Genomic DNA, 21627 nt, shown 5'->3' with positions numbered 1-21627 from the left:
CCACTCATTGGCAACAACATGATTTGGGACTGCTACCTTTACAGAGTAATTTCTTTCGCCTTTCAACATGTTAAAGGAAACAAACAAACAAAAAAAATATGAAAAAATAAAAGGGAAAGGAGGTATCCCATTCAATAGTTGGAAATACTGGTTAAACACAGTTACACAGGGTATTCACTATAAGATTTCATAGAGTCTTTACTATAAGAATGAGATCTGTAAATTGCCAAGAGGGAGACATGCTGTACTGCATTTTCAGTGCAGCACCATTAAGCTGTATCTAGGAGCCTTATAAGGCTGGGGCAAAACTCTGAAAAGGTAAGCCAATAACACAGAACACGGATGTTCATTTCATTTTTTTTGTTGCTTTTCATGTGGTTTGGCACGAGGTAGGACTGCCAGATGGGAAAGTATGGAAAGAGGGTACTGTTTAGAAGAGGTGTCTGAAGACAGCCTGGCTCTGAGCCCCAGAAGTCTCAGGCAAGTTGAAAGGCAGAGATAAGATAACAGCACTGAGCAGAAATTTACATCGGAAATTGTGGAGCCACACCTTGAAGTCTGTTATGTAAAACACATTAATCCGTATGCCAATCCAATTTATGCTCACCCCACTTAGTATTTGCCATTGAAAATGAACCCAGGAATGGAAAGTTACAGGTTTTTTTCCTCCAGTTTTATACCACCCTATAACTATCATTAAGTAGTTCCTAAATCACATAGCGACTTCCAAGTCATTTGCAATTTAATTTGCCAGAAATTAGTATCAAGACCAGTGAGAAAAAGAAAATTATTGCTCAAAAGCACTGGAGACAAGAGGCAGGAAAGCCGCAACAGACATGTTCACTTTTCGACCTGTTTTAAACTGACGTCAGCTGCTGCACAATGGAAATTCATGGTAACACAAAACTTTATCACTTTCATTTTCTTGGAATTCAAGAGACAAACCTTGCACGCACACTCAGTTTCTCCCCAAAATAGCTGCATTCTTTTATTTGGTGATTCAATACATTTTTAACTCAAATAGTCACCACATAACCTAGGCATAATATTAAGCATTTTACAAGCATAGTATTTTACTGATTTGCCAAAGAGTACAATAAGTGAGTTGGTTAAAGGATATACTTCTGTACATAAAAATATCCATGTATTTATACAAGTGTGTGGAACAGAGTTTAAAGATAATAAAACCAGAACATCACAATAAATAGGATGTGTTCCAACAGGACAGCAGAGCACTTTGTCAGGAAGTTGTCAAGTCTCTTTTTTTCAAGGTGCTTCATGTTCTTCTGAGCTAGGCTCACATTTCCCAAAATAAGGGTTAGGGGTTAGTAATGACTGGATCTGAATGCCTATTTTCATATGTCACTTTTTATTTGCATCTCCCATAATAGGAGTGGAGGATATGATAATTTGTTTATTTTCAAAAAAATCTTTGAAACTTACCAAATTCTATTGATTTCCCACCTCAGTATTTTAAAACGCACATTAATCTAAGCTCTAGCACCATACAAGAATGAAATACATGTATTTTTGTCAGAGTAACAATATTTTATATCATCTTTGTTCCTCTGGCTATAACCATTCTGTTTAGAAAAAATTTACCAAGCTAAAAATAGTTGATCTAGGTTGTCATAAAAAAAAGAATATTAAATACCTTTGGTAAAAATAGATATATTTAACAAGATTAGAAAAGCAAACAGGTATAATGTCAAAAGGAGAATATAAAAATGTACACAATAAAATAACCCAACTTATAAAGTGAAGATAAGGCCACTCTTCTTTTCAGGTTTGTTGCTTCCAAACCATGAATGTAGTTCTCTTCTTCTAAATGGTAGAAATTTTAATAAGAAATATGGAAAATCCAGTCTTTCCTATCAGCATGACACAAGTTTGATTTATAGAATCATAGTTCCTTTTTAAAACCAAGTTTGTAGAACATTGAACACTCTGGTTTATACATGTGAATATAAGGAAAAAAGTCCAGATTTCTCTGATTTTAGGCCCAGAACATGGAGCTTGAGGGTTAAGCAAAGCAACAGAATCAGGTGCTCCCTTGTGCACAGTTCTTTTTTTTTTTTTTTCCTGTACTGAATTAACCTAAGTCACATCAAGACAACTGACATATTGAACACAGCTAGAAGTACATGGTAACTCTGTAACTAGCTAGTGACCTAGAACATTTAATTTTTTTTGTTCCACGACCGGAGACCTTTCCTCCTGTCATCGGAGCCTCCTCTCAAGAGAGCTGTTGCACAACTCCTAATTCCGGTTGGTGTCTCCTCTTTTAGAACACACTGTAAATCCTGAAGGATGAAAGGTCCCTGAAGCGAACAACTGAGATTATGGATGGAGATAATGCGTAAGTTCTAGAAGGGAATCAGTCGCTGAGCTGTATGGTTCTGGGAGAGGGCTGCGCCTGGTGACGTGGTTATCCTCCGGTGTTGCCTCTGCACACACAGTCACACTCCTCGTGGTGTTCCAGGGCCACGTCAGTGAGAGATTTGTGCAATCCCCTGACACCAATTTTTGGTCGCAGCTGAAGGACCTGAAAAGCAATAATGGGAACCACCTTTAAAGCAAACCGATGTCTATAACTCCTGATTTCACAAGTAAAATTTCAGCAATCAAATTTGGAGCCCAACAAAGATTAACAAATTTTCATTTTTCCTTAGTGAAGGCATTCCAAATACATTCTCCCACGCCTCAAAAAAAAAAAAAAAAAAATCATAAATGATTAGTATTCCGTGAAAGAAAGGATATTTCAATACCAACAATTTGGAAGGATGCTGCCTCTTTCAATTTAGCGAACAGTTCTCTACACTGAAAGACTAACTATACACCCTTTCTTTCACCCATCTAACCATACTAGAGACAATTTCACCTTGACTAAGTATTTTGGAACCGCTACTGCCCTATTCCTTTTTCTGTTGGTTAGTTTCTTTCACTCATTCATTTATTCACACATTTAGCAAATATTTACACTTGAAGCAATACACGCAAGTACTGTGATACTGTGAAAAGAAACATGATCGCCCTACAGCTGAGTTTGCTCAATTATGCCACTCATTAATTTTCTTGGCTACACTTCAAGTTCTCTATAAACTTGATGAGATGGATTAGATGTACTTCATAGACATCAGCCGCTGTCACAGCTTTCTGCAGCTGGATCCTACCGTGCAGTGTACGGAAGTTTGGCAATAATAACAATAATGCCTCTATTTAATGAAGTTATTTGCAGTTTGGATTGCTGAAGTTTTAAATAAAATATATAGCAAAATAGACACACTAAACATATTTCCTTTTAACACTGTGACAAAAAGACCTAGATCTGTATTCTATAAAAGACTATCTGGTGTACTTGATAAAATCTACCTATTCGATGTGTGTTGTATTTTATTTCTTATCATAGAAGTGATAAGGTTTTAGAAATTATGTTTGGATTATGAACATAGACGAGAGCACATAATAACATGGAGTTGTCTAGTTTCTCTGCTCTCTGGGTATCACATAGATAACTTCATAAAGAAACTTCTAAAAGTTCCTGGAAATTTTCATTAATCCAAAAAGCACAAGGCAGGTCTTATGACTATTCTACTTAAAGATTAAAAAACAAAAAACAAAACACAAAAACAGAGGATGTATATACCTTATTTGGCGACTGTGGTCATATCAAAGGTTAATAAGCTAACATTTTTTGAATGCTTGTGTGTGCCAGTCACTAAACAATATTTTTACATACTTTAACTCAGAAGAATTCTGTGAAGTAATTTACAATTATTACCCTTATTTTACACATGGGTGAATAGCTTAGAGAGAATAAGTGACATAGCCAGTATTTGTACTTCGGCCAAATATGAATTAGTAAAGTTAGAGTGATAGATAAAAATCTTCTAAAGACTCAGAATATTACCAGAATATTCTATTTATTTAATAACTTTCTTTGTAGAGACATACACTGCAAAGTCTTGTAATAACTATGAGAGTCAACTTTTCAAATAGATTTTCTATTACATTTCACAATTCTAGAATAAAGGTTACTAAACATATTATTTTAATGTGAACTTTAATCCAATGACTATTAAATATATTTTTATGTAACGGTACTAATTTATTGTTTTTGCACAACTTAAGGTGGCATCAAAATTAACTATTCCTAAGATACCGGTGCTATATCATATCTTATCATCATGTTCTTGTTACAAATCGTTTCTGGAATGAGGTTAGGTGGACAGATAAATTGCAATATTGATATAGCCAATGTCTTCCATTCCTCTCTCCACATGTATACATTTTCCCAGGTGTCAGGGGAAGAAAAAAGAAGTTTACTGTGAAAGGTGAAAATTAAAAAGGCCACCTTATCCAGCCCTAACATTCAGTCATAACCAGACCGCAATCCTACAATCCTTCCTTCCTGTAACAGTGCTTATGTCAAGATGCAGTCTCCAAATGAAAGCCCTCATCTCACCCCCCAGTTTTGGCCACTGATGTTTGTGAAGATTTACAAATAGCAGAAGAATCTCATATGTTCCAGTGATGTTAAAGTCTTGGAAAAGAGATTCAAATACATGGTGGTAGAGACATAATTACTGTTTTCCTTCTTGATCCCATTTGAAAGCTTAAGTTTTAGAAGAGAAAGATAAACTTGGAAAATGTCCAGCAGGTCCTGGATAATATTAAACATGATAATTTGGTTTTCAGGACATAGTTTATGACATCAGAAAAGAAACCAGACAGAAGCACGTCTCACAAAATTTTGAGGTAGACGTTCAAACTAAAACTAAAAGTCAATGAAAAATTCATTCAGGGAAAACCTAAAATCAGAGACTGTGAAAAATAATAGATAAGGTACAAAAAGAACCATCAAGGGATAGATATACATGTACCATTGCCCAAAATGTGCAACATGCCCTTAAAAGTTTGGGTGCTATAGAACTTTGGAGGATGGGACTCATTACTAGAATAAGTCAACTAAGGCATACTTTTCCTCCAAAAAACAAACAAATCTATGCAAGAAAAAATAAGACTATATGTTATGAAAAGATGAAATTAAATACATTAAGATGTAAACAAGGTGAAAATCACTGGCTGATTAAGAATGAATAAAAAAGGAACAGGGGTGGCCAGTTGGCTCAGTTGGCTGGAGCGTGGTGCTAATAACACCAAGGTTACCAGTTGGATCCCCACATGAGCCACTGCGAGCTGTGCCCGCCTTTAAAAAAAAAAAGGAACAGATATGCTTCTATTGCCAGAGTATTCTATAGATCTTTTTGCCAGAAAGAGAATATCCTTCTCACCTCTGGGCACAGTTCATTAAATCTTTATTGATTATTTGCCATAATCGAAGAATAAGGGGTAGGCACAGGGGAGGAAATAAAGATAATTGAGGGCATAACTTGCAAGGGCTTGAAATGTGCCAGATCTTTTCTAACTGTTTTATAAATATCACTCCTTGAATTCTCACAATAAGGTATTGTGAGGGTTAGAAGCTCACTTTACAGGTGAATCATTGAGGCACGGGGACTAAGTAATTTGCTCAACGTCACATAGCTAACAAATGTCAGATTCAAATGCTGGATGTCTGGCTTTGGAGTCTGTTCTGAAGCACTACACTGTAGTGATCTTTGCTCTTTCTTAGTTCTCAATTTTGTAGAAGCAAATAAAAATAAACAATAATTATGAAATAGTAAAAGTTCTCCAACAGAAATACTTTTAAAGTCCTACACATGCACAGAGGATGGAGTAGTTATGCTGGGATTGACTGGAATCTAAATAGTGTGTTAAGAAGAGGTAACATATAAGTTTATACATATGTAAAGCTCCTGTCTTGCTTCTCTAAAAACTAGGTTTGGGAGGTAGCAAAATTGTTAAGGAAATATATATCTCATATTATAATATGATATATATATGTGTATATATATGTATATATAACATATATTATATATAGTAACTAAAATGGCTTCCAACAATCAGTATATAGTGATAGATACAAAAGTAGTAAGAATCTTATTCTTATTATTATGTAATAATATTACATCAAAACATAACAATATCATTCTTGTATTTTATGAGCCTCTTAATTTTCTAAACTTACTTTTGATACAATGGTTGAACAAAACCCAATGAAAGGCTAGAGGAAACCAAAAGAGGGAATGATTCAGTTTGTAGTAACACAATGAATATTTTCAGCTTAATATTTAGGGAAGCCGGTGTAATAGAGATAGACAAAGGGAGAACAATTAGAACTAAGCTCTGACTTTGCTTTTGCCTTCTCCATGAGATAAAGTAATCTTTAAACTGAAAACGGGAACAATGCTCATCAAAAAGAATTAAAGCCCAAGGTGGCCTTCACTTTAAGTGAGTTAAATCTCCAGATTAATTGTATTCAATGACTTAATGCTTTTAGTACTATTTTAAGTCATGTTTAAAACATAATTTCATTTGTTTAGAAGTATCACTAGACTAAGCACTAATTTCCAAAATATAAAACTGAGAAAAATTCAGGCCTCAGAAATTACGAATTACACCAAATAGAGAAACCTTTTTCATAGGGTAATTTGGTTATTAACAAAAAGATGATCACAGAAAAAGTAATGATTCCCACAAAGACTGCTTCTTGATGTGTGAATGCTACATGAGGCTATTGGAGAGAGGGTGGGATAGAACTGGGGGTAGTCAAGGGCTACCAAAAATTTGGACTATGTAAGTCCTAAGGTTCCTAAGGCTCTGAAAAACAAAAATTACTAACATTTAATATTCTATTTTCCTTAATTCCATAGAATAAAGAGATAAAGTGTGAAGAATCCGTAAAAAAAACATTTAAGATGCTATTTGGGACAACATGAGTAATAGGAATATTGTTGTAATTATGAATATTTCTTCTTGGGATTTATGTGCCCACATTGCCCCAGGTGGAAAAAATAAATATCAAAGATCTTTCTTCTCCAAAAGAGACAATAATTTACGTCCAAGTTTGTCTTTATAATACCTTCCCTTCATATTTTGAAAAGATTAAAAGTTGAAGTTTTACCCTTTTTTACCCTACAAAGGAACACATTGTCTTTTTTCTATTAGAGATGAATTGTTTACTGACCACCCATGATGTAATATCAGAGGATATGTTTTCAAAATCCTTAATGTCTGGGTTTTTGAGTTACAGGTACTAATTTAAAGACATGAACTATTTTGTAAACCTTTTTTCCCCCCATGAATGCTACATCCCTTTCCAAACAAAAATCCATTTTAGATATGCTGTTTTTGGTTTTTTTTGCTTTTTTGTTTTTTAAGACACAAAACACCCAAAGGAACCCAAAAAGAAAATGATATACCTACCTCATGATATTTTTTAGTAATTTTGCTCGGGACACATTGACATTCATTGCAATTGTGGAGACAACAGGCACAGTTTCCACCACAGCGTTTAACCAGGAGACAACCTGGCCAGAAAATGGTATCGGTTCTCTTTAGTTCTTCCCTTATGGACACCGAGAAGTTACGAGGCGTGCAGCTGTATAATCTTACCTCCTCTTTTAGAAGGTTCAGATCCACCACTACATGGCATAAGAAAGCAAAGAAAAATAGATGTTCACGCTTTGAGGCTGAATGTATTTTGTTAAACTCTTTTCATAAAGACAGCTATTTCATGAACAATAACCCTAACAATACCCCTCCTTATTGTAAATAGGTTTTGGGGGGCTAGGCAGCTAAGAAGTTGGACTTTCTATTTCATAATAAACAAAGCTCCATTATGACTTAGTGACCAATAAAGAGATGCCATTGTGCAATATTATGAACAGAGCCAACAAACCAGTTGAAAGCTATAAATAGGAAACTTTATAGAGGAAAAAGAGGGCTACACCTTTTAACCTTAGTAAAAAAGTAAAAAAGGAGAGCATTGGAGGGAAGAAGAGAATGTAAAATGCTGAATGCCTTGATGAATAAATAAATGCATTTTTTAAAAAGGATTACACGCTCATGCAATTAATGAAGAACAATTTACAGAAACTTGTCAACAGAACTTCCTATCATCTTTCTGGCAATAAGAATCATAAAATGCAAAAAGGAAATGAAGAAAATGAATTTCTGAAGACAGCTGAATGGACCATGAAGTGAAAAGAATGATACATTTTAAAAGAGCAGATGTTGGAAAACATTGCTTTTCATGAACTGAGTAATTTCTGGTCTTTGAAATTTAGTTTAACTTTTTCAGATTTCTGTTCTTCCCCATCTAAAGGATGGAAGAAATGTCTAATTTATAACCATTGTCTCTATTCTTTTAACAAGTTGGTTAATCATGTTGTACTTTATTCTTTAAAAGAATACCTACTTGTAAAGACCAAACAAAATATCCTTTCATCAGATTGTTGCAGTAAATTCTCAAAGAACGGTTGTTTTTAACTACAAACTGATATTACCTCAGATAAATTATATCAAAGTAACATGCAATGTTTAATATGAATTTATATGTAACATATAAATAGTAGTGAATTGTTAGGATAAGTATCTCTCATATAATTTTAATTTCTGCTTTACGCCTCTGCCTCCTCCACCCCCCACACAGAAATGTTCAAATAAAAGCAATTCCAATAAAACTGAAGAGTTTTGGATAACATATATTCATCACGACTTTTTTCCCATCAAAAATAAAGGTTTTATTAAAATTTAGAAAAATTATCTAAAATATAATAAATCTATTAAATACCTTTTCACTAACATTGGAAATATAAATAAGAATTGACAGGAAAAAAAAATTGGGTTAAAGACTGCTTCAGATAATTATTCAGTTTTAAAAATTAAGTTCCAATATTTTAAATAATTTAAAAATGACAAGGTTATTAAGAATCAAATGGTTTTTGATTCTTGTTTTCTTGGCTATGTTACATTGTATATGTGATTAAGTTTTTCTAAATGTCAAAGGGAACTAATGTATTTTCAAAAAATATATTATAAATTATGCATAAGCAATCATAAATTATAAGCACATGTAATATATAGTTGACTGAAACCTTGGTCAAGTTTAGGAAAGCACCAAGGAAAGACTAATTCAATCAATTCATTTCAACATCTTATTTAGCTAAAAAAATTTTTTTCCCAACTCAGTAGAAAAATCACTATTTCATTTGAGCATTTAAAAATTTCCTTTTCATTGGAAAAATGATCCTGTGAAAGTAAAGCTTTTAAATATTTAAGGGAAGATGAGTTCATGCTTTTGAATGCTATAAAAGACCAATTTATCTCTAATAAAGTTAATTAGATAATTAGGTTAAATGATACCACATATTTTACCTGATTTCATTTTGCTGAACTAATAGTATATGTACATATTGCTCTTTCATTGTTAAAGCTATATATGAGCTTATTTGAATTTTTTCTCTAGAAGTTACTGTCTGGATAAGGAGGGAGAAAACATAAAACATGCACACACATACAAAAGCCAGTTGCCAAAATTTGCAATGCTTATTTAAGATTTATTCTTCTTTAGAATGTGAATGAAGCTCTTAGCTTTGAAAGGATATTCATCTACCGCAAATAGTTTTAAACACACTATTTCATGAAACTAGAAAATGAGACTGTATATGTTCACTTTAAAATGTTTACTTAACCACAATAAAAGGTTAGATAGATTTCCCAAGTGAACTAAGTTATGATACCTGCTACAATGTGAAAATTTAAACACACTTTCAACTTAGCTTCCACTCATTTATCATGTTTGACACAAAAGTCAAAAGCCCTTTTTAAGTACTAGTTAAGCCTGACTTAGAATTTTTTTTTTCCTGTAGTAGCAAGGTATGAATGAAAACCTTGAAACAGAGGAAGAAAGGGAAAATAACAAAACAGAAAAAAACATTAATGCAGTCTACACTGGGCTAAAAATACAATAAGGATTTTGAATTTGCCATATCTTATTTGAAAGTTATGCTTCCTACTTCTAAGGCTTCAAACTCATCTAAGCTTCATTAAAATAAGTCGTGTGATTATAAATTGGGGTCACAAATTCTTTAATATTATGTAGAACATCCAGGCAAGGAAAAAGTACAAAAAGGAGAGAAAGATCATGCCCCCACATATACTTTTTAATAACTTAACTATAATATTATGGAAAATGTTTTTAAAGTAAAAACAAACAACAACAACAAAAACCAAAAAACAAACAAAAAAACTCAGACTTCAGATTCCTTATTTCCTCTTCATAACTAACTCCCAAGACAATACATGCATTAATTTGTCTTTCTAAAAGATGGATGTTTTGAGCATGTCACCAATGAGAGCTGTTATTATAATGTAAATTTTTGTGTTTAGATTTATCAATATTGCAGACTTTTACTAAAAAGGGTAATACTGACTGAAAAAAGTTATAGTCACATTTTACTTCATAAGTTGTTCATTCTTTTGAGATATTCAGCCCTAGAATATTCTATTACTGTAATGCAATCTGAGGGTGGTCTTTCTAAGATAAATGTGGTAACACTGTGATATGTTTATTCTGTGGAAAATCTATTTTGATGTCTAATTAGAAGCTTTTAAACGTTTTACTCCTCGTTTCTTTGTAGAAAGACTCTTGGGAGGGTAGTTGGTTTTGTCTATATAGATGATATCCCACACCTGCATTTTAGTTTATGTAAAGTTCCAAAAATATACACTGCTTTTCTCACACTTACTGTATGCTTAAAAAGTTAATAGTTTGGCAAACTGCAAAGGGCTTCAATTTGCAAAGTGCTAAATGAATATTTGAAAGATCTGGTTCAGTGCTGGATGCTTTTAAACGTGTGCTAGCTGAGGGCTGAATCATCCTTGAGCACCACGTGGAGAGGTACAGGCAGGAACGGCATGGCTAGAAGGAGATTTTCAGGCTCAAATCCTGAGATCAGCCATCAAAAAACTAGATCTGAGCTTAGAACCTGGTTTACTCCTTCTGCCTTCCTTTTACAGATCAACATGAAAATCTACTTCAAATTTGCTAACAAAGGCTCTATTCATGGGTTTCTGCTAGCCTTGCAGATCTTCATTTTCCTAGTCCTAAATGGGAGGGAAGGGAAGTATTGTTCGTCAGTTATTCATCAAGTTATTCATCAAGATCAAATCTTATAAATATGTAACAGCTTTCAGCATCTGGACAAGATTCCACTGCCCCTGTACTTGAACACCGCTTTCAAATATTGCTGAAAGGAAACCACTCTGTTGGCATAGCAAATACCATGGTTGGGCAAGTCTGAACATGACCTGCTGAGATTAAAGCTCCTCATCCAGAAGGGCTGCGACTCTTACTTAGCAGGAAAGGGCAGGAATCGGGTTTCTTTCTGACAAGATTTAGAAGAACAAGTCCGGTGCAATCTGCCCTTGTGAATCGCTCAAATTCACTAAACATTGTTCCTTCTATATATATCTTTCAGATTGTCATTCCATTCTCTAAAGTGGTGCTGGGTAGATTTCAATGTTTTCGACAGACTGACACAGATTTTTTTGAGTACGTTGTCACTAATCAGTTATTTCTATGACATTTTTATTTATGTCTGATATGGATGCTTTCTAGTTCCAATGTTTACAAGGAAATTACCTAAAACTTAGAGCAAACTCAGTTAACATTATTTCCAATTTCTTGACCATATGGAATTAAGTTTAATTATCAACACTTTCACTCTTGAAGGGATATATGTTCCTTTGGTCAAAAGTGAATGGTATGGGTTCCTTTCATCATTATTTTCTTGCTCTGAATCCTATCTGGGAAACTATTAGTTCTATTTTATGGTGAGCCACAGTTATTTTTCATGTTATTTAGAAAAGGTTCTAGGCTTTGGAAATGGAAATTGATATAATCTTGACCTTTGAGGACATAGTACATAATGATTTTGATAGAGCTTTCCCTACTTTAGACCCAAACGGGTTTAGAAAACTATGATAATCTCTTGAATCTCTAAATCAATATACCCCAAATATTAGGTTTAAATAAGCAATGGTTCTTGTGAAATGTCATAGAGGACTTCACCAAAATGATATTTTTTAATTAAAGAAATTACAAGAATTTTCAGCGAAAGTATCCCTTTTAATTTTGCAAACCCATTGCATTCTAAATAAGCACGTCCCCCCCATTCGTATGTATTCTTATTTAGTATGTACACATGCTCAAATGTTATGAAAATTGAGTATTTAAATATATCTCTGAAGGATTTAAAACTCTACCCATAATGTTTCAGATTCTATGGCAAAAGAATCTGAAACATTAGCTGCTAAAAGAATTACGTGAGGTTCTAATCTGAAGAGAGAGCTTACCTCTGGATTTTCTTCCAAAAACAAAAGCCTTGCCAAGAAGTTGCCACGTTGGCCTATAGAGATCTTCTAAGTCCAACTGCCACCTATCGGGTTCAAGATACCGAATAAGATCTTCCAAGGTACTAAAGGCAGTGACGGCGTTATTCAGCAGGTCCAGTGGCAAAGCTGAGGCGGGTAACTCTGAAGGGCTCACAGTTTCTGTGAATTGCTGAAAGTAAAAGGAATCGTGTGTTATATAGTTCAGAAATGACAATGTTTTCCTTCTGGATTGAAGCATGAAGTTAGATAGACTGAGGCTGTAAACACATGAGAAGTGAAATTGTATTCCACTCCAGTCAGAAGCAATTCCTTTGCAAGACTTCATGTAGATGAACTTGGAGAGATTTTCCAGGTAGGTAATGAGAAAGATTTTTAATTTCCATTCCTACAAACCAAGGTGGATGTGGATAGCTGTTGCTTAAATAAAAAAGAAAATGTCTCGTGGTTCATGGACGGACTTAAAATGGAAACTGTAATACAGGTGACCAAATTTTTGTTTCTTTGTTTCCACTTTCCATTTTCCTTAGTCTGGGAAATAACTAGGTAGTTATGCAAATGAATGTCCAATGGATTAAAAATTTAATATCAAATAATTAACTCATAGAGAATTAACAACAAAATGCAGGGGGAAAGCCTTTGACATTAGAGAAGAACTTGCTAATCAAAATAGAAAATTCCCAAACTATAAAACATAACTCTAATAAATTTGCCTACAAGTGTTTTAATAAATAGGATTGAAAGACAGACACTGGGGGAACACTTTAGTAAATTATGTAACTATCACAGGATTATAATAGTGGCCAAACTCTATAAAAAGAGACAAAAACAACTCAATAGAAAATGGGCAAATTTCAGACAAGAAGCTTGAATGGTCAACAGACATAAAAACATGCTAAAATTCACTAGTTATCAGAGAAATGCAAAACAAAGTGAGATATGTCACATATAAAAAAGGAGACACTATTTCACATACATGAGATTGGCAAGCATTTTAAAAAAAGGATTACCAAGTATGTGGGTAAATTGGAATTTCTCTGCCTGCAAAAGTGAGTATAAATTGGTCCAACCACTTTAGTTTACATAGGAAACTAGAGTTGAAGATTTATATGTCCTGTGCCCCTGTAATTCACCTTTGAGGTTTATAACCTTTTATTTGTGCACATGGGGAATATGTATACTGATATTCATTGCAGTGTTGTTTGAAATAGAGGAAAAACGGAAACAACCTAAATGTTCATACATAGAGCAATGGATTGCAATCCATCTTTATAAATGGCAAGTGACAAAATGAGCCAATAATTTCAATAGAAGTTCAGGAAGAACTACCCTAATTTTTAGGGTGGGGAATGGTAGAGCAGAACTGAAATCAAAATAGGCAAAACAAGTAAATGAACACATGCTAGGATTAGTTTTGCTATTATCATTACTTTTTGCAGAGGAGTGGAGAAGAAGAGTATAGAATAAAGCATTTAGTTGACTGATGTTCATTACAGCAGCATTTTATAAGAACAAAAAGTTGGGAAAAATCTAAATTTATGATAGTTGAGACAGTTAATTACACTGTACTACTCATAACTGAAATAGTATACAGCCATTAAAAATGATGTCCTCTAGGAATTTTTATTAACAAAAGAAATGCCTACTATGTAGCAAAAAAACAGCTATATAAATGTAGTGTAAATATACCATCATTTCAACATACATAAATAGAAACAAAACAAAACAAGAAGATCAACAGTTCGTAGCATGTTGAGAGTGTTCACCTATGATTTAAATGAGAATGTTTTTTTTTAATTTTCTTCTTTATATATATCTTTATTTCCAACATGTTCTATAATACATATGGATTCCTCTTGAAGATCAGGTAAAAATACTATTTGTTATAATGAAAAATTATCATATCAGCTCTTCCTTTTCATTCTCATCAGATACTGGGCTAGATACTGAAAAACCAGGTACTATGTATAGTAGCCTCGAACTTTGTATCCTTGCCTTTAATCTTTCCTTATTCACTTTATTCTATGCTGCATAACCCTGGGTTAATCTACCTAAAATAAGTTATCACTGATCATGTGATGAATTTGAACAAATGCCTCTAGAGTGATTCTCATCTGGAGGATGAAATCCAAATTCCTTCCCCTGCACTCAGGGTCCTTACTATCTGACCTTTCCTGCCCTTTCCCATCTGATCCTCTACTCATCAAAGACATGCACATTTTGTTCCAATCAATCTAGTCTCTTCACTGACTGCTGCACATGTCATATTCATCTCAGGCCTTGTACTTCCACCCATGCTAAATGCTGTTGCCATCCCCCATATGCAAACTCTCCCTCCTGTGATCCACATAATAAATCTTTTCCATTTATAATGGCCTTTCTTGAAACCCAATTCATCCATGAAAACTTCCTCAAGAGCAGGGACATCATTGCCCCATATATCTCAATTGTGTCAATTTGCAAGAGATTCCCTCTCTGGGCTATCCTGTGGGCACATGGCCTGAAAAGCAGAAGCTGCTCTGTAAATTAGAAAAAGGACCACTGTTCTCTGGGGCAGGCACAGCCCCTGCTGGGGCTCATAGCTTTGTAGGTATAGAGATCCTTTTGCACACGGGGAGTGAGGGGAGTAAGGGGAGTGGGAAGAAGGGGGTGGGATGGATTTTTATAGAGCATAATCGGCAGAAATGACTGTGGCAGCCTTGGGTCAACATTGATTTTATTCTTATTGTAAAGATCTAATTTCAATAATGTGGAGATTCTGGATAAAATATTGCTACTAAGATGTTTCCAATTGCTCTGTGAACTTTTGAGAGCAGAAACCAGATTTAATACGTTCCCTATTTACTCCCAGTATTTTTTAATTGTCCAAGAAATGCATAATTGTTTTGACAGAGAGTACTATTATGACTGATAACTATATTGCATACATAAATGAACAATTATCTGATAAAAGTTTTAATTGTCCGTTTAACCAATTTGGTTAATATTGATTAAATTTATTATGTGAAACTGTTAATGCAAATTTTTAAAATTAAGCCAAAAATATATATATATGTTTATATAAAGTGAAAATTAAGGGTCAGTAATACTCAAAGAATAACTGAGTTGTTACTCAGGACTATGACAATATAAAACAATCCCCTCAAATGTCAAAGGTTGGGAGAAACTAACTTGGCATATGTTAGTGCACGCAAATATTGGTTGATGGCATAAAGCTCCAAGCTTTTAAATATTTAAATTAAGATAAATTTAAGGAGATAAACCACACACACACACATGCACACACACACACACACACACACACACACAAACACACACAAGCACACATAGCAGTGCCCACCCAACAAAACATGAGGGGAGAATCAACTCATTTGCCCTGGATTTAAAGCATCAACCCTTAGACAGAACAGAGGAAGCAATGCTTTTAAGGGCATTCTCATGACAGTCACCCCACTGATTGGTTCAAGGAACAACCAAGTTCTTCACTTTAGAAGTTCTGCTTTTCTAAGTTGCCTAAAGGGATTTTCAGAGAAAAGGGGGAGCAATGGGAAAAAGAAGTTACAGGAAAAAAATGTCATGCTTTTTTTTTTTTTTTTTTTAAGTTTTAATTTTTCCTTTAATCAAAACCTCCTATTTTCAGTACAGGCTCATAGATTTTTCCCCCATATTTAGTGTCTAGAAAATTCTGATAATATCTGTGTTACTTAAAAATATTTATGATTGGGCTAAGTGCCTCAAACTCAATTGGATTTTCACATTCCCCACCCCTTATCTCTTTTAGTCACCAAGGAAATATATACTTATTACTAAATTATGAATTGTTCTAAGACTATTTAGTGGATGACAATGGTCAGTAAGGAAAAGCAGAGTTTCTTGGTATTCCATAATGCAAATGACTAAACATCTCTACTTTAGTAAGCCAGAAAAAAAGCTTTTCTACCATTACCTGCCGGGTTGTAGGGATAACTTGAGTGGATATCCTAGTCCTAGGCTAGACCTTTTCAGGTACATTACTTTGGAAAGATAGATGGTGAAAGAGCAGAAAAGGAACCTGAAATCTCTGCAATGAAGAGCCCTGTCAAACCATGCAATTCTAAAATGTCAGTACCATGTGTTAAGGGTCTTATACAAATGAGTTTTTTTTTTTTTTCAAATTCCTTGGTGAAAGTCATTCTGAATGACAACATGATATGAGAGAAAAATCCTTATCAGGAGTCAAAGAGCCTGGACTGTCAATTTGAAGACGCTCACATTTCAGAAAGACAATTTATCGGGCAAATACTGTAACCCCTTTAAGCCTAGTCTCGGTTTCCTCCTCTGTAAAGCATGGCTGCTGAACTCAGTGACTTTTAAGTTTCTTTCCAGCTTTCAAATTTCAGAATTCTATGTAATTCTATATAATTGCTAGAGGGTCTATTTTCTCTCCATCCTCCAAACACTTCCTATTTCTTGTACTTTTGATGATAGCCATTCCAATAGGTGTGAGGTGATATCTCACTGTGGTTTTGATTTGAATTTCTCTGATGATTACTAATGGTGAGCATCTTTTCATGTACTGTTTGGATGACTTCTTTGGAAAAAAAATGCTATTTAGTTCCTCTGCCCATTTTTTAATGATATTTTTAAAGTTATTGAGTTGTATGAGTTTTTACACATTACAACTTTTAACATATCCAATATATATGCTTTGCAAATATTTTGTCCCATTCCACAGGTTGCCTTTTTATTTTGTTGATTGCTTCTCTTGATTTATAGAAGCTTTGTAGTGTGATGGATTCCGACTTTTTTGATTTTGGTTTTGCTGCTGTGCCTTTGCTGTCATTTCCAAAACATTCTTATGCACTGCTGGTGAAAACGTAAATTTGCTCAGCCACTATAGAACAGTATGGAAGTTCTGCAAAACATTAAAATGAAAACTACCACATAATCCAGGAATCCAACTTCTGGATATATAACCAAAGGGAATGAAAACAGGATATTGAAAAGGTATCTGCCCTCCTCTGCTTATTGCAGCATTATTAACAATAGCCAAAATATGAAAACAACCTAAGTGTACATCCACAGAAGAATGAATAAAGAAGATGTGGTATACTGTATATACTATTCAGCCACGAGAAAGAATGTAATCCTGCCATTTGTGACAACATGGATGGACCTAGAGGGTATTATGCTTAGTGAGATAAGTCACACAGAGAAAGACAAATACTGAATGATCTCACTTAAATGTGGAATCTAAAAAAGCTGAACACTTAAACAGAGAGTAGAATGGTGGTACCAAGGGCTGGAGGGTGGGAGACCTGGAGAGATGGTCAAAAGGTACAAACTTACAGTTTGAAGATAATAAGTGCTGGAGATCTAATACATAGTCAACAATACTATATTATATACTTCAAAGCTCTAAAGAAACTAGATCTTAAATATTCTTACCACAAAATAGAATTGAAAATTATGTGACAATTATGTGACATGATAGAGGTGTTAGCTAAGATGGTAATCATATCGCAATGTATATGTGTATCAAATCAATATATATACACCTTAAACTTACACATGTTATAGGTCGATTTTATCTCAATTACAAAAAGAGCTGAAAAATGGGTTTAACACAGCTTTAGCAAAATTATCTGGAAAGCTTCGAAAATAAACCTACTACTACTTAGTAAGTCTGTGGTGGGGCTGATGTCTATTTTTTATCTTTAAATCTTCCTTGTTGCTTTAGATAATCAGTGGATTTGGGGAAAAACTACTCTATGGTACAACTAACAAAACAACATGAATTTTTTTTTTTTTCCCTGTCCTGAGAGTGCATATAAGTTTACTCTGCTTTTTAAGAATGTAAACATCCATAGAAAGACATTATCTAGCTTATGAAAGGAAATTGTGTTAATCTAAAAACAGAAGACAACAGATTCATGTTTAGAGAATTGATAACACGTTTCAAATACATATAGATATATGCTGTGTTATGGGCCGAATTGTGTCCCACTAAAATTTTAGATTGAAAGCCTAACCTTCAGTACCACAGAATGAGACTGTATTTGGAGATAGGCCCCTTAAGGAGGTAATTCAGTTTAAATGAGGTCATTAGGATGAGCCCTAATCCAATATGACTGGTCCTTGTGAGAAGAGGAAATTTGGACACAGATACACACAGAGGAAAGACCACAGAAAGACACAGGGAGAAGACAGCCATCCACAAACCAAGCAGAAAGAAAGGTCTCAGAAGAAACCAATCCTACTGACACTTTGATTTCAAACTTCTAGCTTCCAGATCTGTGAGAAAATAAATTTCTGTTGGTTAAGCTACCCAGTCTGTAGTATATACTTTGTAACAGCAGCCCTAGGAAACTAATGCATGCTGTCATGGACTTCACAACTTAAAATCTATTATAGCAGCAGAGAAAAGGTTAATATAATACTGTGTTAAATCATTTAACAAAGATTTATTAAAAACTCTATAAGGTGGGCACTGTGAACAAAACAGATCAAAATTATCACCCTTGTGATAAACCAAAGTATTTTGTATCATAGGAGAGATTTTTCCTTTGCCAAAACAAAGGAAAACTGAAAATTTGCTATTAGGTATCACATCAGTAACCCAACAAGTATCTCACAAATCCTGGGGAGTGTGGACCATAAAAAGTGAACTTAATATGAAAGAATAACAGAAAAACAAATATACTTCTGCTTTTATTATTGAAAAATAACTGGCAGCCCATGTGTTCGGACAAAGTAATGGCCATACAAATTTGTGTAACAGGCACAAGACAGCAGGTTTGGCTTCAAGAGTAAGTTCCCTTCCTGACTTCTCTAGTGTTACTTTCAAAAAATCAACATCTTAGGCTACCATACATATTTTATGCACTTATTATCATCTTTTCCTTTTTTAGGAAAACAAAAAGTTGGTTTCCTGTCTGGAATAGTATTATCTGAACTGCTTAAAATTTCACAATAAATACTTACCTCTAAAAAAAAATATAGCTGTCTTTTTTATTAGGGTTTTTGTGGAGAGTACAATTTTAAAAATACAACATTTGCAGGGAATCTTCTCTGGACAAATACACCCATGCAAATGTTTACCTTGAGTAGCATAGCAACTGTTGCAAAACTTTTAAGGCCTAGAAAGATTTATATTGAAGCTTTCTTAGTCAACTGCATATAGTACATTTCAAACTGATAAGGAGGCTTTCACTTCATTTATGCCCAGCAGAAAAGTTAGGAATGAAGATTAGGTTTTATTGTTGTAGTCATTAAAAACAAAACAACAACCAAATAATATTCCAGGTGTTACCAGAGAGGAAAAACAAAAAGTGCAGTCTTGTGTTACATCACTTCTTAAAGGTGTCTCCAATCTCACTTATGTATTGTCAAGCTGATATATTGTGCATAGGTCTGACTTTTAAAGAGCTTAAGAAGCAGACAGGGCATGTACACAAAAATGCGTGCCTGGAAAAACTGATGGGAGGCTCTGTAAAGACACAAGAATACCCTGGAACAATTAATTTAAACATGCTCCTTTGTCATTTCCCCCTGTTCTTATCTGAATTCATCCCAAAAGTTATCTGGGTTATGTTTTTAAATTATTTTTAAGCCAGCAAAGAAAAGCAAATGCTTGCATTCCTACTCAAGAACAGATGTTTTAATACTGTGTGGATAATGCAGATTATATATTTAAGTGAGAAATCCTAGGGAAGATGGCCAATTGTATTCATATCCCATCTTAATACTGAGAGGTTCTTACTGAAAGAGCATGGTAATTCAATAAAACTTGACATATCAATACAGCCACTCACAATGACAGTCCAGTATGAAAAGTGAACAATGTTTATCATCTAACACTTCAAAAGAGTAATTTCAAGGTTCAAACCTGAAACTACCTTCAAATGCCCATGAGTTTCATGGTTTCAGGCAAACCCTGGATAGCAGCAGCATTCTGCCTGGGTCCAACCATGGAGAAAGAAATGACTAGCTTTTCTGAAAATGTTATCTTTTAAAAAAAGTATTATTTATGTTCATAAGAACAGTGTCTTACTACATTAGTGGATGAAACAGCTGCCACTGGTTCAATTTTCCTATCAGCAGGAAACTTGAGAACTACTGTCATCTGACTACATTTACAAATTACAGCATTGCTACCCTCAAATCCTCCGCACCTAAAGAGTTAGAAGTCTGCAGTCACCCGTTAGAGAATTTCACTCTGATGTCAGAGCCTTAGGCTGAAATGTCTCCGAAGATGCCAACCCTTTACCAGGGAGCAGGTTGATGTGCGGCTAGTGAATCAGTGAACACAGAGCTTTCTACTTCCTAGGTAAAATTGTGGATTTATCCATGAGATGGATAAATAACTCCGTCCCAATGTTTTCCACATTTTCCACAATGGCATCTGTGGGAAGCCAAAATTAAGGGTTTTTTCCTACCAAGATTTTAAGAATTATTCGTCTGAATAAAAATATATATATATATATATATATATATATATATATATATATATATATACACACACACACATATATGACAGGCCATAAAAAACTGAAACAACATCTAGCAGCTGCGAGTGTTTGACAAAAAAGCATCACATGACTTTCCCCCTAATCTTATTAAATTGAATGCTTGTGGATTTGCTTTGTTACCGTGCTCCAGAAATGATCAATAGTAAGGAATTTCAAGTGAAAGAGAATGGAAAATAAGAACTGTTAGAAGAAAAACACACCTTCACTAAAACACTTGAATTTACGTGTACCCCAAACCAGAATCCCTATAAACTCTTTCTTACAGAAATTTTACTTATAGTTCAATATTTATTCAATGCATTCAACAACCATTAAGGGAAATGTGTGGAATGTTTTGGGGGCTCTGGCAGAGAAATGGTGCCTATATTGGTAGATATTTTCAATAATGATGTGTTCAATAAGTTTAATAGTCAGATAAGACCCTCAACTTCACTCAAATTTTAGAGGTGTGAAAGACCTTATTTTGTGAGAAACAACAGTGCAGAGTTATTTTTAAATGGCTTGACAGTATAAAAAGAGTGTGCGCAAGTAGCTGACATTGGGGATAGTAATAAAAAATCCCTCAGGAGATGCTTTTCGGGGGGAAAATAAGATAGTCTAATGGAAGTAATTAGTGTGTATATAAAGTATTAAGGTCACCAATGACCACCCCCACCATGGCTGAATTTAATAGCCCATTTTCTCAGTCTTCGTCCTAACTGACAGGTGGCTCTGCAAGGTTTCTTCCTACCTCGATAGACGCTTCTTAGCTCTGTTGGCTGGTTCCTCTTGATCCCCTCACTTCTATATCTGGAGTAATCCAAGGCTCATTGCTTGG

General features: G+C 34.3%; 1 protein-coding gene across 2 annotated transcripts in view; it reads right to left on the bottom strand.

The window, feature by feature from the left end:
- Nucleotides 1-962: 962 nt before the first annotated feature.
- Nucleotides 963-21627, bottom strand: part of PDGFC (platelet derived growth factor C) — a 175980-nt gene continuing 155315 nt past the window's right edge. For both annotated transcript variants that reach the window (XM_074338398.1, XM_019733263.2), the window contains exons 5-7: nt 12265-12472; nt 7330-7547; nt 963-2545 (exon numbers count right to left, since the gene is read on the bottom strand). In XM_074338398.1, the coding sequence (XP_074194499.1) occupies nt 2429-2545; nt 7330-7547; nt 12265-12472 (543 nt within the window). In that variant the 3' untranslated portion in view covers nt 963-2428. The remainder of the gene's footprint in view (nt 2546-7329; nt 7548-12264; nt 12473-21627) is intronic.

The sequence above is a fragment of the Rhinolophus sinicus genome, linkage group LG07, assembly GCF_036562045.2.
Source record: "Rhinolophus sinicus isolate RSC01 linkage group LG07, ASM3656204v1, whole genome shotgun sequence".
Classification (NCBI taxonomy): Eukaryota; Metazoa; Chordata; class Mammalia; order Chiroptera; family Rhinolophidae; genus Rhinolophus; species Rhinolophus sinicus.
Note: the sequence above shows the minus strand (reverse complement) of the source record. Positions and strands in the feature narration are given on the sequence as shown.